We start from the raw sequence: 25,321 nt of genomic DNA on the forward strand, positions 1-25,321 counted from the left end.
GCACTCATACAGCTTTTTTAAGATTAATTTTCTAACTTTCATGAGAAAGAGCCATTTTTAGGCACTAACACCAGAAGCTGAAAAAAACGAAACATGCAAATAAATATTTATCACTACAATCCTAAGTTGAATTCAAATTTATACAAGATGTAAACAACAGAGACACGGTAAGGTTTAGGTGCATTCGCCGTTTAATTGGACAAAGCAAGAAAACATTGATTACAGTAGCAGAGTCATGGGCTTAAAGGGCTAAAACCTTTCTAAATCAAAGAGACTCAAACTGTCCGGAGGCACCGCCCAATTCAAAAGAGGAACTTTGAGAGAAAACCAGCTCCGTAAGGCAACAGTTGAGATGTAGGCCTCTTCATTTCTCTGGCAAACAAAGAAAAATAAGTGGAGAGCGAAAGTGTGGTGGAAGCAAGACGCTGCTCATTTTATAGAAAATACTGGCATTTCAATAGGATAATTAAAAAAAAACATCACAGGAGTTTGAAATCTGGTACATTTTAATATTTTATAGGATGCACTGCATGGCAATGCCTTAATATCCCTGCACGGAAGAATAGTTTTGACTGTGACGTCGTCAGTCTATGGTGCCAAGTTATCAAAACATAAAGAAAAGCAAGCACCCACAATTACCATGAGCATTTGTACATAAATGGTTATTTACATGTGGAGATGAAAGATATGAGACTGTCTAAGGATATTAAGTGGAATGAAAACAAAAATCTTCTTGGTTATCAATTTTGTTAAAACTGCAATATTTACTCAGAGAAATGCAAGCGGCAACAATCCCTGCAATTGTTTTTATTTTAATCCAATAGGAAGAGAATGGCGCATGAACAGCTTTCAGTTCCTTAATCCAGCATCAGATCACAATTCAGAACTTTAGTCCGACTTCTTCGAAACAAACCCACTGTTTTGTGGCATCAAAAAAAAAAAAAAAAAAAAAAAAAAAAGTGATTTCTAAGTTTCGTCTTTACAGATTATGCTCATTTACAGTCGATTTAAAAATGGTGCGAGCCCTGGTTCGTGATCAGTCCTGCCGCGGAGGCTGAAAATCCCCATGTGGGGGTAAGATGGCTGCTCCCTGGCTTGGTTACCTGAAACCCCCTTTTTCCCCTTCATCCATTTTACATCCCACAGACGTCAACTCTGGTTCCACATCCCAGTTTTAAGTCTTGCCGCAGATGGAGGCGGTGTTGCACAGCAACCGCGTGGCACCGCACAGCGAATAAGAAGAGGTTTATTGGTGACATAAGTCTCCCACCCTGCCCAGTTTATCAGTGCGTTGGGTATCCTGCGGCTCCCATGCCAGGCTGGTTGGCAAGCATAGTGCCATTCAATCCCTGTGCAGGCTCCATAACCCCACCGTTACTGATGGCGCTCATGCCAGTCCACCCAGCACTGGCCGGTAAGTGACTGCAAAAAAAAAAACAAGAAGGGAAAGAAAGAGAAAGAGAAAGACAAAATGCCAGCAGGTTAGAGGAGACGAGGCGAAAGGGAGCAAAAGGAATGGTGTGTATTAGAGTAACTGGGATCTGGAAAAGTTGAAGGAACAAAAAGGGCTAATGAAGTTATTAAAGGGTGAAAAGGGCTGAGTAAACATTAAGCTAGCAATCAACAGAGGAATTAAACTGAAAGCAGAAGATGTCCTTTAGGGACGATGGGGAGGGAAATTATCAATTGGTTACATGAGACAAGTAGACACACGGCAAAGCAAGTGTTTTCTAATCTAAAAAAACATTACATCTGCTGATACTACAAACTAGACTAAAAAAGCCTGAAGGTGTAACTACTTCTAAGCCAACATGCATTTAATGCATTAATCAGCTAGAGGACTCAAATCTTGACTTCAGGCACCGTATCAGACCATTTCCCAGTCAAGTCAGGCTTAACTTGACTTCCTTTGGTTGCATCAGCCTTGCACATCTGTGTGCGCGTGTGTGTTTGAATCATTTAAACCAGCTGCTTATCAATAAAGTACGACTGCACAACAAACACGAAGGCCTCTGCTTTATTTCTCTTGAGTGCACACAGTGCTGCACAGGAATCATCTAAAAACAAAAGATAAAGTGTGACATTCTGCTGGCATTCACAAACAGATCAATAGTAACCTTTATTAAACCAAATTAATTTTTTTTTTTTTGGGGGGGGGGGGTGGTAAATAAAAATAATTTCACACAGATGAAAGCAAACAGAATGAGCCTTAAAGGTCTACATACAGCGAATCCCTCCTTAGCAAGCATCCCAGTTAACTGAGTTTAGTCGCGTCAAGACTTCAAACTGAACAAGAATTTAAATCCAAAAAAGGGTTTTCTCCAAGTTTTGGGAAGTGTTCTAATACAAAAAACATCTGGACAGAAAAGCTTTCACATGTCAAAGACACCCTAAGTATAGCCGACCGCTTCAGTTCAGATTGTTTTGTGTCCTCGTCTCACAATCTTCTCAGGATGAGCAAACATTGAAGAGCAGAGGGAGGATGGGGAGGTGAGGATGGAGGACAGAGATCACATGGCTCCCTCTTGTGGCCAGATATGGCCATTGCTGCCCGGGCCTTGAAAGCAGTCGGACTCGGGTGATGGTGGAGGAAGAGGAGCTCTTTGCACATTGTGCTACTTACTTGAAGCCCTGCTGGTTCCAGTTCTGGCTGTACACTCCGTAGGTGGGGACCTGCCAACCGTTGGCGACGTACTGGCCGATTTGTGGCCCGTTGCCGTACCACTGGCCCCACTGGCCGTAAGGCTGAGCCGGAGCGAAGCCCATCTTGTTCTGCTGCTTGGTAGAAAGCACCAATTAGGTGTGATTTAAAGAAGACATCACAATTATCAACATCTGAACTAAGTTACCCTAAAATGTTCACTGTTCGTTACTACTAAATTGTACGTAAACCTAAATATCTCAGCAGCACATTCTATAATCAGCTGAAAATACAATAATAATTTTGTATCAACGCAATTTCAGCATTAAGGCTAAACAATGGCAATGTTTTTTAGGGGTGTCCCGATCCGATATTAGCCTGAAAACGAGAATCGGACAAAAATTCCGGATTTTCTGAATTTTTTTTTTTTCCAATTCATCTTTTATTTATTTGTATTCAATTGTAGAATACTGTAGATATTATGTTGAAGGTTAAAAATGATGTAACCAATTGATTAATAATAAATGGGTCAGTTTTTCTCATCCCTACTGTTGCTGACTATTGTTCTCCGTTTGAGTAACATCACTTGATGTTCTAACATTCCACACTACTAAAGTAATTATTACTATTATTTTGTTTAAGAAAAGAGTGAGGGAAAAAAAAAAGTATCTATGATTCATGCCGATATCGTATCAATATCGGCATCGGCCGTTACGCAAGGCTGCAGATATCGGCATCATATTGGAAATGAAAAAGTTGTATCGGAACATCCCTAATGTTTTTTAATTAAAACATATGAATCCAAGTATTGCCTGTTGAATTTGATCTTTGTCAAGTAGTTTGCAGGGGTGTAAATAACCCATTTCATTCCTTTACGATACAGATTTTCAGAACGATTCGATATTTGCCAATTTCACAAAGCCTTACAAGATACGATTACGATTTTGATTTGATTCTATTTAGAGGCCTGCGATGGCTATCAGACAATAATGTTTTTTTTTTCACATTAAAGAATAAAAACACAATATCGACACAGTTTGAAAATTTTATTGCCTGACTGTTAAAGATATTTACATGAAAAACATTCTTTGAAAAAAACATTTTTTCTCACCAATTAACATTTGTTAATTGAAGGCAAAATGGCGATGGATATCAATATTTATCATTTAGGTCAATTTGACAAAACTATTGATTACACAATCAATTAATTATCTAGACCTTCACACCTGTAGTAGTTTAGTTATATATATATATGGTAAATTATGGTCATTAGTGAACAATTACTTGTGTAATGGAGCCTAAACGCTTATATTTTACAGCATAGGTAATATTAGATTATCCACCTAATTCCTGGAGGCGCTATACATATACACTATAGATATAATGAACAAATTCATGTGCGATCAAAGTTAGCACTTAGTAAGAAGTTCATGATGTAAGCTAACTTCTATCAACCGTAAACAGGAGTGGGAGTCATCCGTTTATTTTTATAGTATAATCTCTGACTGAGGTTGTTTATAAGTCAAAGATGTTGTTTTGTCTGTGTCGTTGTATGTTTTTTTATTTCACACAGGAAGATCTGGTTATAATGAGGATGTAGAGGAACACGAGAAACAGTTTCTCCCAATAAAGGACAAATTTAATTTAGTTTTATTCTCGACTAAAATGCAACTTAGTTTTAGTCTAAATTTATTTCGGGATTTTTTCAGTTATAGTGTAGTTATAGGTCCTAGATCATGCTAAATCAACTTTTTTAGCTTTTAACCTTGTTATAATGTTAATTTCTTATCAAACACAAAACACCCCCCAAGTATTATTGGGCTTCCTTCCTGCATCTCTGAGAAATCCTCAGTAATCCTTCTCTCTGTGTTGCTGCTCTTCTGAAAAACGAGCGGTCCCTCCGGTTCAGACTTAAGTGACGTCACTAAAGTCTGAACCGCCCCCTCCAGGAAGTGCCTGCTGGCGGTGCCGCGCCTCCACAGTGAACATACACGCCCACTCTCTCGGAGCTAAAGGCATGCGAGCGGCCAAAGAACATCTACGTCATGAAATGGGCGGCACTCACACGGTGAGAGGTGGCGCTCCAGAGGAACCGTGCGTTTCAATCTCAACTTCCGGGTTGAAATAAAATAAGTAATATTTCTTAATAAATTAGTCTTTTATTTTGCTAAATGTTAAATATTAACCATATGTGGCTGTAGTTGACTTTGGAAGGTCCAAAATAGGATTGTATAGATCCTTTAAGGTTTTAGTTGACTAAATCTGTTAGATATAGTCGTCTACATTTATTTAAATTGGTCATAGTCTAGTTATTGTCACTTGATAAAAAATAAGCTGATGCTGATGAAAACTTTTGGGCCACAAAATTAACACTGGTATTGTGATTAAACTACTTACAGAATATTAAAAGAGCACCATTAGATAAATGTTTTAATTAAGTGTTAATACATCAATGGCTATAAATCTTCTACTGATCACGCTGTGCTGAGAATGAGTGAAAGTGACTTATGTTAGTGTTTATGAGCTCGTATGAAATAAAAAGCAGTGGACGATGTCCTCACCTGTGGCATGGACATCTGCGGCATGGAGCTCATCATATCTGCAGTCTCTTTCCCCCAGTAGCATTTGACCATGTGACCCTCTACTGAAGAGCCATTCACAGAGACGATGGCGTGCGCTGCCGACTCGTGCGAGTTAAACCTGGAAACACACGAGGCATGTAAGAAATGTTTTCTCTGCAAACAAAGGAAAATTATTTTTCCTTGACTTATTGAGCTTCTAAACGTGCACCTCTATGCAAGCAGCACAAAATGAATTTTCAAAGAAAAATGAAATAAATGTGTTCGTCATACCTCACAAATGAATAGCCTTTATCTGGGAATACTCGCACTTCCATGATTTGTCCAAAAGGAGAAAAGGTCTGCCTCATGAGTTGCTCTGTGGGAAGGAGACAATGACAGAAAATTGAAAAACATATCCATGGAGTCATAGACATCATGTTCAGCTCTAAATTACATTTTTCAATCATTACATTTGAATTCAACAAGGAAATTGAGAATGAAAGAAGTGTGGAATATCCTCCTGTTACTGAATACAAAGTAAAGCTTTGACTACTTCATGATACAAATGGAGCTGCCATGTAATCATTAGCAGGTAATTATTATACGTCAGATTTACAAACACCTCCAATAAAATACACTCGCAACTTTTCACTTGCGCGCACACCTCACACCGTCATCTCTTCATTTAGACGAGTAAACTTGTTGAAAAATATTCTCTAACCTGACATCATGACATTGTTCCCAAACAAAGCTGTGGGATGCAAAGCTAACTGTGATTAGCATGTATGCCGACGTCCAGCTGCTGTTGAATTATAGCCTGAAAGTTTTGCACAGTTTCCATTAAACTTTGTCACTCTTTAGCTGAAAATATTTCCAAACTGTGCAAGTTTTTTCCCGAGCCGCCATTGTCTAACAACAGAGCAGCTTTATGTAGGCGTGTGTATCCGCAAGTAGCTTTAAATGCGCCGCAGTTTGTGCTTTTCCCTCCCAGACATTAATCATTTATTGGATGCTTTATATTACAGTATCACACATTTATATGAAAATATGCTGCTTAGGACTGAGCTGTATAGCTGGAGAACAACACTCACGGACAAGGAGGCATGGTTGGATTAGCATGTTGGAGGTAATACACACAAAAAAATAAGAGCAAAGGATCGCAATTTGTAATTCCTATAATGAAGAAATAAGTCCTGGTGGAGCTGCAAACAAAACGCTACCTTATTCACCATAACAAATCACCACACCACTGAGTATGCAGCATTTAAAGCTAGAAATCAAGCTAATGCTAAAGGTAAGCTAGCGGGACAAAGAGCCATTGGGCTGCTGTTGCAAACTCGTATTACTACTAGTGTGGAATTAACTCAATCTACTACTCTCTTATATGTATCCTCTATCCTTTATTTATCTGTTATCCTTATATTTATCACTATTATCATCATTGCTGCGAGCTTGTGTTTTTATTCCGTGCACCGACTACCAAGTCAAATTCTATGTGCTGTTTTTTTTTTTTAAATACTCGACAAAATTAACAAATGCTGTGAACACCTGATTATACATGAAGAAAAATAAAAAATTTACTGTAAAATCGTTAGAATTTAGAAAAATACAGTGATATACATACATACCACCAAGCCCTAATGCTGCTGATACATTATTACATCACTTAAAAATCAATAAAAAATGCATTTTCAGGCAGTCATCTAGAATTGTATACACACCAACATCCCTAATTTACCTTAATGCGTTTACATGCAGAAATGTATTTAATTAGCCTATGTGCATCGGAATTAACCCCACCTTCTCTACTATAAACATTTCTACTTTAATGGTAACTGGTTTAAATGAAAAACCACAGAAACTTCTAATGGTTTTTTAGATGTCATTAGGCAACTGAAGTCACTTTAAATCAGTTTTTTTTTGACCCTTCAGAAAACAACTTTTCCTTCATCTAAAATCTACATCTATTTATATACAAGAATCACATCACACTGTATGAGTAGTACCTGTCAGTCCTGAGCTTACTCCTCCACAATACACAGTACAGTTACTGGGGCTGGACTGGTTCACTACTTCGTCAAAGGAAAGGTGCTTAGAGTTACCTAGCAGCCAATAACAAAAGCAATGTTGTTAATACTCCAACTCAAGAACTCAACATCAACCAAGCATTTAGCAAAGCAGCGAGAGCTCACTTTCAAAGGTGGTTTTGGGGGCAGGTGGCTTTCTTGTGGCCCAGTTTGTTCGAATCTGTCTGCCTCCTAACCACTGACCACCCATGTGCTGAATGGCGTTCTCTGCATCCTGGAGGAACACAGTGAGCAGCAGGAGAATATAATGAAATGTTAGAACATCAAACAGTGTTAGTAACACTAGCTTTGAGACAAGAATGCAAACAAAATCTTTCTGAAGATGGGGATGTTTGTACTGTGTTTTCGGAATACATATATATATATATATATATATATATACACACAAAGTAGTGCACAATCCTCTGGCTCTCAGCTGGCAGAAATTTAAAACAGTCAAGTACTGCCAGCTCAGACTTATTTAGGACAGTGTTTCTCAAATGGGGGTACACGATGGCACTACCGGGGGTACTTGAGAGAGCGAGAGAGGAAAATGAACAAATAAGAGCATTAAAAATATGGGGGTTTTATACTGAATTTTACCAGCAACTCACCAAACGACAAAAACAAAACAAACACACACAAAACAAGAGAAAATTAAACTGAATAATAAAAAAGACTGCTAAAACAACAACAAAATACAAAGTGACACCAAAAACACACACGAAGAGACTAAAATACTTACCATTACCAGCAACACACAAAACAAAAACAAAGACACCAAATGAGAGTAAAATACACAAGATCACAACAAAATAAAAAACATAGAAAACGACACCAAAAACACAGAGAGAGAATAATTTTAATCATACCAACACACAAAAACAATCACAAAAACACACAAAATAAGGGAAAAAAATACTGAACAATAAAAAGAACAGACAACAAAATACACAAAATGACACCAAACGCACAAAATGATCTTGATTACAACATAAACTGAATATACAAAGGTCAGTCTTGGTCCCACATCAGTACCGGAAATGATAAAAACTATAAAAATAAATCTATTCCAGAAACACTAAATACTGTTTCATTCACTTATTTATGAAAAGAGATTTTTTAAAATCACTCATTCATTCCATTACTATGCTCCATTGTTGTTTTTTTCACAGGGGGGGTGCTTGTTCAACCTTAAATGAAGCCTCAGCCACGCGTTGTGGATGGCTGTGGTAAACATTACAGCAGCACCGTGGGATTTAAGAGGCCTGCTTAACTGCTCCACATGTCAACCTTGACAAACATGAGGCCAATGCTAATAGCATCTCAAGTGTAGAGCAGCTGATACAGTAAATCAAAGTGTCAGCAGATTGTCCTCATTTCAAACACTTGTGCAAACAAGGTGGTGAACACACAGCGTGGGAACTTTTTTAGGACTGATTTAATGTCTTTCCCCAAAACAAAATCATTTATTCTGTAAACAACTTTAGATTTACTCTGCTTTAAAAAAAAAAAAAAACCAAGCTCATCATTTTCATTTCAGCCTGATTCTGCTCATTTTTGGGGCATTTCTAACTTTAATTTGTTTTTATTTTCTTCATTGTCTGCCACACGCTGTAATATTTAAAACAAGACAAGCAGACGTACCCATTTGTTAAAGAAGGACACAAAGCCGTAGCCTCTTGATTTCCCTGTGGCCATGTCTTTCACCACACGAGCGTCTCTGTGGACAAAATGAATTCCTTATGAATCTGAGGAGCACGCTGAAACATCAGAGGCTAATGAACATGGAGGAACACACTTGTTTGTATTCCTTATAGTCAGACACTTACGATATCCTGCCAAAGGGACCAAAGGCAGCTTTGACGTCTTCTGTGGTGATTTCTGGGCTGAGGTCTCCAACAAAGACGTGAAAGTGAGCTGAGAAAGATTAAAAACAGTTAATTCAATCGTGCTGCGAGCGGGATTTTACCTCTCGTCTTATTTCTATATGTAGGACTTGTCGTCGTGCGTGACGTTACACACCTCCCCACCACCACCAACCACCCTTTGTGATGCACTCGTACTTACTGCTTGTGTCTTTCTTCTGGCTGGTTGGCGTCGTGGCCCAGTTGACCTTAACCTCCTGCAGAGAGGGGGCAGACAGAGCAGACCAGGTGGAGTATGTTTACATTCACTGTAAAAACTCAAAAGGATTAAGGACCTCAGGCTGTCTGGAAAAAGAGTTGTTACCTAAATGATAAAAAGGACTAATAAAAAGAATCCTAATATATGTGCTGTAAAGCCAAATGAAGGTAAACACAAGAACACAGAGGCTGCTTCTATTTTAGGTTCTTATCTTGGCCCATTACTTCATAATCTAGCAGCTCTTTATCATTCTACCAATGAGACACAAAGCAGATCTAAATAAATATAAACTGGATAATCTCCTTCTCAATAAATTTTTGCACTCCCTGTTTTTTATTCTATTAATTAATTGCAATGATGGGAGTTATTAGGTTTCCTTGCAGCATCAGAAACATATGTTGTGTTAAGTGCAATCCCTAAATAGAAGTGTGTGTGTGTGTGTGTGTGTGTGTGTGTGTGCGTGTGTGTGTGTGTGTGTGTGTGAGTGTGCGCCAAATAGGGACCAGTTTGATCTCAAATGAACCACAAATTTTAGGCGGGAAAACTAGAAATTTCAACATTAGTCACAGACAATATCAAATCTTTAAGTTTCCTTGAGCTTGTGGAAAAATGTTAATAAAAATTCAGAATTTTGGAAAAAAATAAAGATTTCTTTTTGAATAACTTGCAATTAAAAATGACTGCCCTTGTGTGATAAAAGCATAGGAAAATTTTGCACCCTGGTAAATAATGTCAATATTCGATGAATTTATGTATTTTGAAGTGCTGAGATATCTACAACTGAATTACTTTGTATTTTTACAAAGTAATTCAAATTTTCTGTAATTTCGACTTCATCCTGCAGGCCAAATTTGGCCTCCGGACCTTGAGTTTGACACGTGGTATAAAGTTAGAGGTGTAAGTGTTCCATGTAAAGAAGCATCTGCTCATAGTTTTGTTTTGTTTATAAATACACCACACAAGCAACATTTCTTGTGAGCCCACGCCCTCCCATCCCCACTCACCCTGTAGATACGATAGCTTACCTTACCCATTATTTTCCTTCCATTCATGGCTGCCAGTGAAGCAGCAGCATGCCTGTGGTCATAAAACTCCACAAAGCAGTATGGGTCATTCCCAGCAGTCTGTCAATGGGAGAAAAAAATAATAGGACTAATATTTAGTCAACAGTGCAGTGTACAAGACACAGATCACATGATCAAAAAAAACACAAACTTTTCAGTCAGTTCTTTTGTGCATTTATAATGTATTACTTAGCTGTAGTATAATATACCAACAGAAAATGTGAATGTTTTTATTTTGCTTTTTCTAATAATGTCCATCTACACAGCAGAGTTTCCCCAGAGACACTTAATCATCTCATTACACCTACATTAGTGAGCCAGCTGGGAAACTGTTTCACCTTCTTACTGATCGTATGTAATATTATTTTCATTATTTAACAAGGTTAAAAGAAGACGGCTCCTGTCACAGATGGTTGATGCTTCATTATATGAGAAATTAACATTTAAACATGGGAGTCTGTGCCTGGAAACAGTATCAACCATTTTTTTTTTTTAGATAAGATAACCTATCCTATTATTCTACTAAGTTTCTTAATAACTGCACATTATATAAAATAGAATTTTTAAAGGAGCCCAACACAGATGTTTTTCTTCTAAAATGTATTAAAAGACAAATAAACAGATGCTAAAATAGTTCATCAATAGTTTATATTCTCTTTTGCACCTGCTTTGGAGACATGAGAGCTGACACATTAAAGTGGAATAACAATTATTATGGGTTACTAATATTAAGTGTTTTCAAGTCATGCTTACTTTTCTTTTTTAATATATATATGACTTTATTTTGTTTTTTAAATAAGCATTTTTGCTATGCTGTATGCTCTTTATGAAACTTCTTTTTCTTCTCGTGTATTTATAATAAACACTGTTGAGAAAAAAATGCTAATAATGCTAATGTGTGTGAGCCAGGATAATTGCTGAAGACAGGGAAAATTAAGAACACATATTGTAAAATACTAAGGCTCCTTTAATAGCACAACAGCTTTCCAGACCAGTGTCAGCCAATAGTGTAGAAAAGAGGGAACCACTTACGTCTGCTATCATTTTACAGCTCTTGCAGGGACCGATTTGCGTGAAAACCTGTAGGATGAGGGGCTCGGTGACCTCCCTGGACAGATTTCCCACGTACCTGAAAACCAGTGGCACAGACGGGATGCTGCTGAGTCTTTGTCAAACAGGAAGTCGCGTGCAAACAAAGGCTAGTTAACCAGGCTAGCTAGAAGCTACAGCCATTATTTAAACTAGAATTTTTAAATCACAACCATAACCAAAAGAGGGGGCTACTAATGTAATAAAAGTTGTTTGCGGATACTTTTTAGGCCCTTCACATGTGGTCTTCAGAACCGTATCTCTGAGCGTTGACGTGGCTACTCAGCCAGCTAGTTACGAATACTGCTAGCCTGGTGTCACAAAACTATTGGAATCCTGGTCAACCAGTGATCTACTTCCGGTTTCCAATTTCTCTACGGAATACGTTTAAAGTTTACATAAAAAATACAATATATTGTCCGCAAATAAATTAATAACTATAAAAATGATGTTATTGTGTGCTATTAAAAAGTGGTGGGTGAATAAATTTGGAATAAAAAAACTTATTAACCTAGTTTAAGCGTATTTTTGTTAAAGGTCACATCGCATAAACGTGATAAAACAAGGTGGCAAATGCATTAGTAGATGCAATCACGTGCTAGCAGTTATTTATAATGCATAAAATGCAAAACAAGCACGAGCACCTAAAATTACATCACCAGTTAACCGGGAAACCATCATAATCATTACACCTTTTCCACGGCCCTTCGGCTTCGTTTTAATACACTTCCTCGTTGCTTGAACGTTTTATCATTCTTATTAGTTGGTCAAAAATATGTAACACATTGACAAATTAACAGTATTCCTTATTTAAAGAAATAATAATAATACGTGACCAATACACGCTAACTAGCGTAAGCTAACAATTCAGTTTTGGTTTATTGTTTTGTCTTAAGATAAACAATCAATGGAGATTCACTGTTTTCTTCTTGTAGGCATTAGATTGGCTCATTTAAATGTGACCATCACTAGAAGTTAAATGTCTTAAAGTATCAAGCTAAAGGCCCAATAACCAGAACAAACAGTCGTTTTGCATGCTTTGACTGAAACAACGTGGAAACACTGCTGTATTTAGACGAAGCGCCTAATTCCAGCACATAGACGAAGCCCGCGTTGCCACTTACAACGTTTTGGGCTGGTCGTCGTCCATTACGTCGGGCTTTCCGCGTCCTCCGATTCAATCACAAACACGTCGTGTTGCGCTGAACTGGAGCAACCGGCCGATGTGTGAGGTTGGACGACGGATCGGTGGCCGACTCTCCGCGCTCCGTCCCGTCCCTGCCTGTGACTGTGGCGCACCGCAGACAGAGCGTCCGTCTGATGCAAACAAAAGGCAGTGGAAGATGGCGGAGGTGCAGCGTCAGCAGCGTCAACAACGTCCGCCTGTGCCCTGGAGACGCACAAAACATTACGTACTTTACGTCAAGTCTGTGTGGGGACATTTACTGACATTATGAATACCTTAGTATGACAGCACTTCTTCTCTCATGTGTGAATTGAAAGTGTTATTAAATAAAGTTGCAAATAAAGCTAAAATCTCACATGTTTGTTACTAAAAGTGGTGCGCCGCCCGGGAATCGAACCCGGGTCGCAAGAATGGGAATCTTGCATGATACCACTACACCAGCGGCGCGATAACAGATTTTGCAATCACTAGTTATCATAGCTTGGGAAACTCAGTATAACAAGCTTTCTGTTCTCTTCGTTTCTGCACCTTTACTTTTACCGTCATGGCTGATTTTTTTTTAAAAAAATCAAATAAAAATATTCTCCCAATCTGACTCTGAGACATGCACAAGAACTCCGTTGTACCCGTTCTTTTTTAACATGTACATATAGCAATACACTTTATTTAATTCTATTCTATCTTTATGGAAATAAACAAGGGTATTTACAAAATAATCCTTGACATTTCATTTTCTTATGAGCAGTTTCATTTCAAATGTACTATATGTAGTTTGAGGATTATTCCGTCTTCTTTTTAGGGAGACTTTTATTCTACTAACTGGGTATTTTTGCAGTATTTTTGTGTGCTGATAATATGTTTGATAGAAATAAGACTGAGTTACACAGAAATAGTAAGTAAAATCTTGGATAAAAATGTGTAGATACCCAGTGCAACAGTTTAAAAAAAAATATGTTTTTTTTTAGCTCACACACTACATGCAAAATAATGAAACATTTCTCAGTATGAATCATATTGAAAACTATTTATTTTGCCAAACAACAGAGAGAGAAAGACATATATGCAACAGTTAAATCAAACTGATTTGAAGAAGCACATCTGTTTCTTCTCATCAATCGTTTTTGTGACTGATGGGAAGTACGTGTGACAATGCATTATGGGTCTTTCACTAGCGTATGTAGTTCTTGGGATACAATTTAAAAAGTTTTCCTTGTTGACTTGGTTCAAATCCATATTTCTCCAGCTTGTCTTTGCTGAAAGTTCCCTCCTCAAAGTCTTTCTTTATCTGAGGTGCCACAACATCGTCAAACAGACTCTGTGCTGTGAGCGGGCCCTCGGTTCCTTCTGAGGACCGATAAGAGACGTACGGCTTGAGTTTGAATCCTTCCAAATTGGGAACCACAAACTCGGGGATCATGGCTGGAATTGTCAAAAATTTCCCGCTGGAAAGGTTCAGTCCGGTGGGTCGTGCGCCTCGACCTTTGTTGTGAGTTTTTGATCCACGCTTGCTGGTGAACTCAGACATCCTGTCAGCACCTCGGACCAGACTTCTGACCAGAGTGGAAAGCACACCCATGTCGCCACCTGACCACACTGGTTTCTTCTTGACTAGGGCAAGAAAACATATGGGTATTTAATTTTATTACAGGTAAGATCAATTCATCATTTCTTGATCATGATCACAATTTTGGTTGCCACGATTAAATTAATCTGATCGTCAGCAATATTTACATTTAAAATACGGGCTCTGCACTCTGTAATAATGTATTTATTTCGTTAGCCTTTGGTACATTTTTAACTTTTGGGTTATTTATTTATTTATTTTTTTTAAGCATAATTATTATTTAAAGCTTCATTTTGCACTGTAAACTGTACATTAAAAAAATACAGATTTTTCCACACATAATAAATAATTGTGATTATAATCGTGATTACAATATTGAATAAAATAAGTGTGATTATCATTTTGGCCATAATCGTGCAGCCCTAACTGATAAACAGTATGTGTTGGGTTTTTTTCATACAATATTTAATATAACCCCCGGTGCTATTCGTACGTGGTTGTGGGTTTCAATATTTTTAATAAAATAACAATAAAAAATGTGTCTATTTGGTGAAACCTTCCTCAGGTCACTTTTTATTTATATAACCTAGTCACATAACACGAAGGCCTACTGCAATTTTGAAAATGGCTTGATAAAGTCTAACCTTCATTACTCGTTATAAATGTATAATGGACAATGTTCCTGATTCAACCACATTACATTTGAGGACATTTTCATTTGCTGCCTTTTAGGCGCCAACAACGAGTAAATAACCAAATAAAACAACAATTAGGTTAGCGCACTTTGACTATAAATGGTTATAATAATTTGGCAAAAGTTATTGCTAACGAATAAAGGAAACACCGATTAATGTTTAGCTATCAAGCTAGCACAGCTCTCTGCTAAGCTAACAACGTACTCAAACATACCTCAAAAACTGACTAGTAACACTACTAACTTGGATATCTAAAATCACATAATGTAATAGTTAATTAAATGTTTGGTTTTCTCTCACCTTGAGCACACGGTACAAACAAATGTGTCGCACAACTAAATAAAATGCGACACAATTGGAGGAACGTAAAACCCCTCCACCAATCAGAAAAGAGAATACTCGTACAAACTGTCCTCTGATTGGTGGTCCAGTGTGTCAAAGCTCATAGAAGCACTCAGATATCAGCGATAGGTTGCATTTCAAAATAAAAGCAACGCCAGCGTCAAGAAAATAATCAAATGTTTTAAGACGTTCATAAATAGTTATTGTGTTTTATTTGGCTTTTATTACAAAGGTGGAATCGTTGATTTTCCTCATACCAATATGTTGAATATCAACACACCCAAATGTCAGCTCTGTAATAGTTTAACTTAACCGTATTGTATAATTTTTGAAATTGAATTTTTTGTTTCAGCCTCCCGGAAACACAGATCGGGTAAATTTCCGTCTCTTCACACTCTTGTGACACAACAACACATGCCCCGTCCACACAAAAAAACACCATAAAGGTACGTACAAAACTTTCATTCTGGGTTTATTCCTACAAAAAAAATGAGAACTACTTTTTAATGGATATTCGTGTTTCCTGTAAAGAAACAGTTTTGCTCACTGTTGTGTAGAAAAATGAGCCAACTGAGCCTAAACTTAATTTTTTTAAAAAATCAAAACATATTGTATAATTTCGTTTAAACATTCGGGGTTAATATTACAGGCAGTCCTTGCATTCACTTGAACCACGCTGTTATTATTCAATAGTCTCATTCTATTCAATTTCGTTTAAACCTCCGTAAATAACATTTTCAAACAGTATCCTCGAAATACATACCACCTACAAAGCAATCTTAAAACTACTATCTTTTTTGAATGGAGTTTGGCCTAGTAGTCAACCAGGCAGTTAAACACTATCAGGAAGGTCACCCCTTGGAAACCTTTGGTAAACAGACAGACTGTGACTGTCATCATAATACACTGGTCAGCTTTATATACCTTGATTTTACAGAGTGTGTTGAGTTTGCTCCAGTAAAAGTATGTGTGCGCTGTGCACAGCAGAGCAGTGTTTGGTTACATATGTTGACCTCAGTAGAGGCAGATGATCTTTAACCCACATTTGTGGTGACAGCCATTCTCTGTGGACACTTCTGTCATGAACCAGTCTAAAGTAGAAACAAAAAGTCATTTAAAATACACACAGTGGAAGAATATCCAATTAGAATTACCATAAGAACAAAATAAACAGAGAATAATACATTTATTTATGACTCGGGGTGTGTATTGCCTGGCATGTATCCCGATACATAGGTCACGATACGATATATCCCGATATTAAAGTATAAGGTGATTATTGCAATTTTTTTTTAATATATATGACTTAAGAAACAATCTGTAAGTTTGTACACCTTCATGAGAACATTATGTATGAAATGTATTTTATACTCAAAACATTGTCTTTAACATGCCATGTGCCAACAACTTCAAATAAAAAAAAATAACATATAATCTGCCTGTGGCTTTTAAACCAATTTTGACTTTAGTGCAACTTAACTGAGGTATATACCTAAAACATCAAATAAATGAAGAAAGTCAGTACTTTCTTTTTAGATTTTATTGGAAAAAACACCAGCTGGTCAACATGCCCAGGTTTCAGCACTTCTTTGTGCAGTTACAATGTCTCCTGCAGTGGAAATGACTTTCCTGGTGAAATAAAAGTTAAAAAAAAAAAAGATATGGATGCTTTCTGAATCGATCCGAGAGTTACGCGAAGTAATTGGACTCTAAAATGTAATAAAATCAATTATAATGGCTATTTTGTTAGCAGAAACTCAAACTGTGGTTAGATATCATGATGGAGGTAAGCTACATCTGTATTCTCAGCTACGGTTCAGATAGCTACTTGCAATGTATTTAAATCTAACATGTATTTATATATGTATACTGTATGCTCTTATCTAACAGTGTTTGTCTTTGTTGTTGTTTCTTTTTGACAGACCAGCCATGGAAGAAAAAGAAGATGAGGAAAGCTGCAGTATAAACCCAGTACGCCGTCTATGTGATTGTTGTTGTGATCGATTCAACGTGATTATTAAGACGTGCATTCTGATCACTTTAAAATATAGGTCCTGTAATCACCTTCATCTGATTAAATGAGCCTTTTTATTTTTTATTCATGTTCATCTGCATTAATATCTGATCCTAAAAAGCTACAGGTTTATCTCAACATTGGTCTTACATTTCATCTTTACAGATTTTAAACTTCTGTAACTTTGTGTTCCCACAAGATTAAACGGTAAAAAAAAAAAAAAAAAAAAAATATATATATATATATATATATATATATATATAATTCCTAGGGGTGGTATGGCTCAGCACAACTCACACATACTTTTATTATTTATTTTATAGTGTGGAATGCTAGAAAAGGCTTAATCCAGTAATAGTGGTCAGAATAATAGTCAGCAACAGTAGATGTGAGGAAAAACTGACCCATTTATCAATAACCAACGGGTTACATACATTTTAAGTTAAAAACAAATTATATATTTAGTTATTTTTGCTGACATTGGGCTAATATCAGTATTGGATCTGGACATCATTTCTAAAATTACTTCAGGTTTCCAAATGTAAATATTATATATATATATATATATATATATATATTTATACTGTATATATAGCAAAAATGATGCTATATGGTATCTTTTGGTGCATTATATTAGTGTAATTGTGGCAAAATAGACAGAAGAAATTCTGTCTATTTTGTAGCACTTTATATAATATAATATATATATATATATATATATATTTTTTTTTCATTTAAAGAAAAAAGCTTTTTGCTCTGATTTAATTACATACATATAAAACTTATGCAAAATTGTTATTTTTAAATGATATGAGAAATGTAATAATGCTTGAAATAATAATTTGCTGTGATGATGATGATGATGTTTAAAATTATTAAGATGTGTCTCACGTATCTCTATCTCACGTGCAGTGATTTATTGATCACGTTTTGTGTCTGAGGCGTTGCAGAGTCTCGTCCCGAGTCTCAGTAAGCGGATGCAGGGCTTTATGGACCAACAGCAAGATGCTAATTTGGTAACCCTGACCCTTTTAGATTCTTCCTTTTCACTATTCTTATTACTTTGTCAATGAGCTCAAGACTATAACACAGGGGCAGGGTGAGACGTTTTGATAAGTGTAAACCTCTGAAATCTTACTTTAAATCATGATGTTGCACAATAATTCATTAGTCCTATATGAAGACAGAGGCTAAGGAGTTCCAGGCGTTATGCACTGTAGAAGCTGATTAAAGAAAAATAAAGACAACTAACAAGTAGAAATGCAAATTGGGAATTGGACTGTGCACAATGATGTTAGTACTTAGTTTTTAGTCTCTTTCAGTTATCATTCACAAGGTCACTTTATCTGCTGTTGTATACATGCAATCTGGCTACTATATACTGTTTAACTTATTAACTACAAGACGTCTCAGGGATGTGTGTGTAGTATGGGAGATATGTATGTTTTTAACTGGATCCTGGATCTCTCAACTTGTCTGCACTACTACAGTATGTATGTTTGGCAAAATGACAATAAAGCTCAATTTGATTGGATTTTTATTTGATTTTGATCCAACCAAGACAGAGCGCAGAGTTTAGGCCAACAAAAGGCCAAAAGAATGAGGAAAGACACGATTAAAAAGTTATGCAAAGACCCAGTAAAATTAAATTAATTCAAAAGCCCAGTAGTTTGTAAAGAAACCTCACAATTTGTAACTGAAGCTAAAGAAACGTGATTTCATGTCACTGGTCCTGAGTCTGTGAGAGAGAAACCTCTGTCAAAATTACATTTATTATCAATAAAACCAAAAACTCAGGTTAAAAAGCTCTGCATAATGTTAGAAGTTAGACATATTTAATTGTAAAGTAAGCGCTGTTAATAACTTTGTGTTGCATGATTTGTATTAAGAAGTGCTATACAAACAAAGATTCAATTGGTTGCGTTCCAGTTAACAACTTTAAACATCAATAAAAACATTTAACAAACGTATATGCATGTGTTTTTCAGTGAGGTCACAGTTTCAGAGCCTGAAGCTTCAACATGTGAAATAAAAACAAACTGTGAAGCCTTTAAAATACTGCCTGTGTGTAGTAATGTGTGTGTGGTTTGTGTTTTCTCTCCTTGCAGTGGACGGTGATGCTGATCGCGGCTGTGGTTGTCGTTTCCATACTGGGAGCTGTGGTGTTCTTTCTCTACAGAAGATACAAACTCTCCAGTTAGTGTCCAGGACTCCCTCGTTACATCGTCTCCAGTTTTACTCCTCATCTCGGTTTAGAGGACACACAAGTTTCATTTTGCATTTTCAGGAAATAGTGTCAGTTCTGCAGCAGTTTGATCTGAACTGAGCGATAATTGATTTTTAATGTTGACCATCAGATGATTTACAAGTAACTTTTGCTTTCGATGTTTTTTACACTCTTTAACACATCCAAATGGTTCTTATAGCATCAACAGAGACACTCGGTGTTAAAACGTCTAATTTTGTTGGGCCTCACTTTGTTTCAGGGGAGCAGGATGGGGCCCCTCACTATCGTTTTAGGAAGAGAGACAAGGTGATGTTTTACGGTCGCAAGATCATGAGGAAGGTCAGTGTCAGTTTTCATAATCATATTAACCCCTGACAGATTTATTCTTAGATTCTCAATAAAATTATAAAATGAAGCTGTGTTGCAGGTTTCAACGTTGTCTTCAGGTCCAGTCATGAACTCAAACTCAGCTTCAAGGCAGAGAATGAGGAAAAGGACTAAAGTCCTGTCCATCGCTCGCAAGTCAGTCACTTACCATGCAGTTTCTATCTTTCCCTCCTCCTCATATAATCTAAAGCAGTGGTTTCCAAACTTTCCATGGTCCCATAACCCTTCAGACATTTAACCTGAAGCCATGTACCCCCTAATCCTGCACTTAAAAAACACAATAATGTAATGTCATATACAATGTAGCGGTGCATTTCACCTATCCTGTTGAGCAATAATATTTATTAATAATAACTAGAATATTTGCATTTCCTGAAGAAAATGCAAGGGAGGATGCAGGTGCTGGCCCGCATCGCACTGCATTAGCTTATCATTGGCATCAGCTAACATTAGCTTGCATTAACATTAGCCTAGCAATGACAATAACCTAGCAGTAGCATTAATCTAGCATCAACATTAACATAGCAAGAGCATTAGCCTAGCATTCATATCAGAATCAGAATCATCTTTATTCGCCAAGTGTATGTTGTACACACGAGGAATTTGACTCAGTCAACTGTGCTCTCTCCAATAGTGAAAACATTCAATCATAAACAATCAACTAGAAAAGATGATAATAAGTATAAACATAAGTATAAATATAAACAGTAGTTAGACTAGAATGTGCAAACTCGATAAAATAACAAGATAATAATAATAATAATTATTATTATTATTTATTTATTATTTATAATAATAATATTGACCTAGTATTAGCTTTAACCTAGCATTATCCTTAGGTTAGCATTAAAATTAACCAGCAATAGCAATAACCTAGCAATAGCATTAACATAGCATTAGCCTAGCATTAACATTAACCTAGCAAAAGCAATAACCTAGCAATGACATTAACATTAACATGGCAATAGCATTAGCCTAGCATTAACACTGACCTAGCATTAGCTTTAACCTGGCATTAGCCTAGCAATAGCAATGACCTCGCATTAACATTCAGCTAGTATTAGCTTTAACCTAGCAATAGCGTTAGCATTAATCTCGCATTATCTTGAACTGTTCTATTTCTATTCTAGTTTCTTATGTTGTCAGTGTTTTTAATTTTTGTTCGTGTACCCCCTATGACAATTTGCGTACCCCACTTTGGGAACCTAGGATCTAAAGAAAATAGAAGTATGTCATATGATATATATAGTGGGACATGTTGCGCTCAGGGAGAACAGGCATATTCCACCATAAAAGTCTAGGGAACTTGGTATGAATCCTCAAATATTTGCCATCACAAGTTTATTGGATTTATGAAGATGAAAAAAATGGGCAGTGTTTCATATCTAATTTACTGCACTTGTGTAATGTGCAGTAAATTAGGGGACAATCTGACCCCACAAAAAAATGTTGACCAAGTTTTTTGCATCAGGCATGAAACCTTGACCTGTTCTCTAGCCCCACCATCAGGCCAAAATTTTAATTAGAATGACTATCTTGAATAGTTTTAATCCAATCTTTTCAAATTTATGGACATCATTAATGACTACAAGAGTATGAACCCTATTGTTTGTGGTGATGATATGACCTTTCCTGCAGTGCCACCATCAGGTCAAACTTTCAATTTTAAAGTTAGTGTACCTTGAAAATCTTTCATCCAAATCTTTTCTAATTTCAGGTGCACATTCATGACTCTCACATAATTAACTGTATTAATTGATGTTGGTGACCCCCCCACCCTTTCAACACATTTATTTACTTATTTTTATCTCCTTTTTTGTAACATATTTGGAATTATTCACTATAAAGTTCTCTGTCTCAGACACATTCTCCTCTACGTAACTTTCACTGTGAAAGAGCTTTTCCAAATCCTCATCCCTTTCCTAGAGGACGTTTTCAAGAGAGTTTGTGCAGATTGCAATAGACACAGAGCATAATGAGGAACAACGTGGATAAAGGGCTGTCACGCAAAGTTTTTTACATTTGCTTTTTTCGCATGAACGACCATTATCCTTGCGGGAAAACCCAGCCCTCCACAGCGCGGGAAATATCAGTTCTACTTTGGCAGGTGTTGATTGACCCCGCAGGAACACCAATACATGCAATATGAGTTCAGCACATTAAAAAAACATCATGATAACTTTATGCTTAATCAATGGTACCCATCAAATTAGGAAAAGTCTTGAAATACGAAGCAAAAAAAAATGGTAAATGGACTTGATTTTATATAGCGCTTTATCACCACACTGAAGCAGTCTCAAAGCGCTTTACACATCAGCTCATTCACCCAATCACTCTCACATTCACACACCAGTGGGACAGGACTGACATGCAAGGCACTAGTTGACCACTGGGAGCAACTTAGGGTTCAGTGTCTTGCCCAAGGACACTTCGACACATAGTCAGGTACTGGGATCGAACCCCCAACCTCTCGATCAGAAGACGACCCACTACTTATTTTTTTGAACGATAAGCATTGAATGGGGTCAAATTGACCCCAAGGATAAGAGGAGGGTTAAACTGTAATTTGTGTCCTGATTTTTGATTGGTTTGAGATTCATAATGTTTGTTGCAGGATTCTGCGGATTCGGAGGGAGCCCCCCACCCTGCAGCCAAAGGAGCCTCCATCCAGCCTGTTGGAGGCCGACCTGACAGAGTTTGATGTGCAAAACTCCCACCTGCCATCTGAGGTGCTGTACATGCTGAAAAACGTCAGGTCAGTCAGCACAAAGTTATTTTATATTGTCATTTTAAATTGTTTGTTATTTCAAAACGTACACGAGATCAATTAAAGTTGCATGGAGAGAGTTAGCGGTAATTAATACATATCATCAGGGATGGGGTCAATTATTATTGTATTCGTGTATTAATAATTCATTACAATTATGTCATTATAATTGAAATTGTAATGTAGTCCAGATAATTGACTTTGTAATTGTAATACAATTTAATTAAACGCAAAATTGGTGAACCATGTTACGGTTCTATGGCTTACACATACATAGTTGATTATTAAAATATGTTTCAGATCAACTTTTCCTGTGAGTTCTCACGTGAATCATTTTACCATTTAAAAAGAATTGAAATAGAGGGGTACACTGACCGAAAAAAGGCTCAAATGCCCACACCGAGAACATTAATACCAATATTTTCATTGATTAGGAAGCCTAACAATGTGACCAAGAAATGAGAAACAAATTAGATTATAGATAATATTTTTTTGTGTATTTTACAGCTGATTTAAGACATGGGTCACACTGACCAGTTTTCATAAGAGATGCTAACAGAAAGCTAACACAAGAGGAAGGTTTTGTTTTTTGGGGTTATTTAGTAAAGGCTCAGTAATTGTGATTAATTGAATTTGAACTTTAGTAAGTCAGAATGTAATTGCAATTGATTTCAGGGGGAAATAATTATAATTGGAAAAAATGCAGTTCACCGTAATCATAATTGATTTGTAATGAAACATTGATCATTGAAGATGTAATTGTAAATCAAAAATGTAATTGACCCCAACCCTGCATGTCATTGTTAAAATGTTTACCTGCAGGGTACTCGGTCACTTTGAGAAGCCAGTTTTCCTGGAGCTGTGCCGTCATATGGTGCTGATCCAGCTCCACCAGGGGGAGGCCCTCTTCAGACCCGGAGACACCGACGACAGCATTTACGTGGTCCAAGACGGCCGCCTGGAGCTGTGCATTCACGAGAGCGTAAGAACACAGAGGCAGGAAGAAAAAAAAACACAGTTTCTGATGGCTGTTGAGCCGTGTAGTGAGAACTGTCTGTTTGCTGCAGGATGGCACCGACGCCGTGGTGAAGGAGGTTCTACCAGGAGACAGCGTTCACAGTTTACTCAGTATCCTGGACATCATCACGGTATGTCTTGTTGCTTTTATCCGGGTTCTCCTTCATAGGGTGTCAAAGTACATATCACTGTCCCTCATTTCATCACACAGCTCAGTAAACTGCAACTCCTCATTTTACAGCTTCATCTGTTGCAAACTTTACCTGAAAACTTGTGTTTTGATGAGAAAGGGTGTGCATTTTAGTTTCAAATCATTTTAAAAATGGTCCTGGAGGGCTGCTATCCTGCAGACAGCGTGGTATTGAGCCTCTCCTTGCAGGAGCATGGTAACATCTCAAACCTGCAGGATTGCAGCCCTTCAGGACCAGGTTTAGACTGCCCTTTTTTAATACCTCCAGAAGTCTTTATTTTAAAAACTAATTTCAAAGTGTTGATAAATTGTGTGACTATAGGCCAGTGTTTCTCAAATGGGGGTACGTGACGGCACTACAAGGGGTACTTAAAAGAGAGAGAGAGAGCAAGGAAAATTAGAAATACAGAAATAAATCTATTCGGTAGCCACTAAATAATGTTTTTCAACTTTGGGGTCGGGACCTCATGTGGGCTCGCCTGAAATTTCTGAAAATCCTTTTAAATTTTAGATTTCAATTTTTTTCAAATTAAAACACAATCTTAAACAACTGTATTTCTATACTTTCACTTTGTGAATCTAGTTCAACTAAAATACCGGAGCTCCAACATGATCAAAAACTAATTCGATAAAAAAAATGTCTTTGGGGTCGCCAGAAATTCTTGATATCAAGATCCAAAAAAGGTTGGGAACCACTGCAGTAAATACTGGTTCTTTCCACTTATTTACTGTACATTACAATATGAGATTCTTTCAAATGTGTGTCATTACTCATTCATTCCATCATTATGCTCTATAGTTGTTTTTAAATAGTTTTCTAAGTAAAATGTTGTAGGGGGTACTTGGATTCAGAAATAAGAGAAAGGGGGTACTTGCGCCAAAAAAGTTTGAGAGCCACTGCTATAGACAATATTTTGTATTTGTAATACATGTAATGAGGACACGTTAAATTAATTCACTTGTATAGATTGTTGTTTATAGTAATACTTTTTTGTTTTTTCTTCCTACACACACTGTGTTTGTGGCTTTTCAGGGCCACCCAGCTCCATACAAGACTGTGTCTGCGAGGGCTGGAGCGCCTTCTACCGTCCTCCGTCTTCCAGCTGTGTCATTTCAGTCCATCTTTGAAAAATATCCTGAAACTCTGGTTCGAGTCGTCCAGGTAAAGCAACATCCAGAGGTCGAATAAATGTGCATGTTTATATTTAAAGGATGTTCCCTCTGACTTTAGTGTTGTCCTTTGCTTGTAGATAATAATGGTGCGTCTGCAGAGAGTCACATTCCTCGCCCTGCACAACTATCTGGGTCTGACCACAGAGCTCTTCAACCCCGTATGGCTCTTTTACAATTTCATTTCAATCAAAATATGTCTATATTGAGCTGC

General features: G+C 37.1%; 3 protein-coding genes and 1 non-coding gene across 7 annotated transcripts in view; 1 reads left to right on the forward strand and 3 right to left on the reverse strand.

Annotated features, from left to right (window-relative positions):
- Positions 1 to 173: 173 nt before the first annotated feature.
- Positions 174 to 12,911, reverse strand: LOC114469530 (nucleolysin TIA-1-like). Its single transcript, XM_028457096.1, has 12 exons — positions 12,673 to 12,911; positions 11,492 to 11,588; positions 10,421 to 10,519; positions 9,339 to 9,393; positions 9,101 to 9,188; positions 8,916 to 8,991; positions 7,395 to 7,503; positions 7,209 to 7,304; positions 5,494 to 5,578; positions 5,203 to 5,341; positions 2,624 to 2,775; positions 174 to 1,422 (listed from the first exon to the last, which is right to left on the reverse strand). The coding sequence occupies exons 1-12, from the start codon at positions 12,696 to 12,698 to the stop codon at positions 1,284 to 1,286; spliced, it is 1,161 nt and encodes a 386-aa protein (XP_028312897.1). The 5' UTR covers positions 12,699 to 12,911; the 3' UTR covers positions 174 to 1,283.
- A 199-nt stretch (positions 12,912 to 13,110) lies between these two features.
- trnag-ccc (transfer RNA glycine (anticodon CCC)) lies at positions 13,111 to 13,181 on the reverse strand. The gene has a single exon. It is a non-coding gene; the product is annotated as a tRNA-Gly (tRNA).
- Positions 13,182 to 13,739: 558 nt separating this feature from the next.
- mrpl41 (mitochondrial ribosomal protein L41) lies at positions 13,740 to 15,410 on the reverse strand. Its single transcript, XM_028457099.1, has 2 exons — positions 15,294 to 15,410; positions 13,740 to 14,342 (listed from the first exon to the last, which is right to left on the reverse strand). The coding sequence occupies exon 2, from the start codon at positions 14,308 to 14,310 to the stop codon at positions 13,903 to 13,905; it is 408 nt and encodes a 135-aa protein (XP_028312900.1). The 5' UTR covers positions 14,311 to 14,342; positions 15,294 to 15,410; the 3' UTR covers positions 13,740 to 13,902.
- Positions 15,411 to 15,706: 296 nt separating this feature from the next.
- The window catches only part of pnpla7b (patatin-like phospholipase domain containing 7b), a 28,276-nt gene continuing 18,661 nt past the window's right edge, over positions 15,707 to 25,321 (forward strand). For 2 of the 4 annotated variants that reach the window (XM_028457090.1, XM_028457091.1), the window contains exons 1-11: positions 15,707 to 15,781; positions 17,258 to 17,306; positions 18,291 to 18,365; positions 19,458 to 19,545; positions 19,836 to 19,915; positions 20,004 to 20,098; positions 22,578 to 22,718; positions 23,553 to 23,712; positions 23,798 to 23,878; positions 24,971 to 25,099; positions 25,188 to 25,268. In XM_028457090.1, coding sequence (XP_028312891.1) covers positions 17,265 to 17,306; positions 18,291 to 18,365; positions 19,458 to 19,545; positions 19,836 to 19,915; positions 20,004 to 20,098; positions 22,578 to 22,718; positions 23,553 to 23,712; positions 23,798 to 23,878; positions 24,971 to 25,099; positions 25,188 to 25,268 — 972 coding nt within the window. In that variant the 5' untranslated portion in view covers positions 15,707 to 15,781; positions 17,258 to 17,264. Of the gene's footprint in view, positions 15,782 to 17,257; positions 17,307 to 18,261; positions 18,366 to 19,457; positions 19,546 to 19,835; positions 19,916 to 20,003; positions 20,099 to 22,577; positions 22,719 to 23,552; positions 23,713 to 23,797; positions 23,879 to 24,970; positions 25,100 to 25,187; positions 25,269 to 25,321 lie in introns of all 4 variants that reach the window. The other 2 variants (XM_028457093.1, XM_028457092.1) reach the window with 2 other exon arrangements.

The sequence above is a fragment of the Gouania willdenowi genome, chromosome 9 (assembly GCF_900634775.1).
Source record: "Gouania willdenowi chromosome 9, fGouWil2.1, whole genome shotgun sequence".
In the NCBI taxonomy this organism is placed as follows: domain Eukaryota; kingdom Metazoa; phylum Chordata; class Actinopteri; order Blenniiformes; family Gobiesocidae; genus Gouania; species Gouania willdenowi.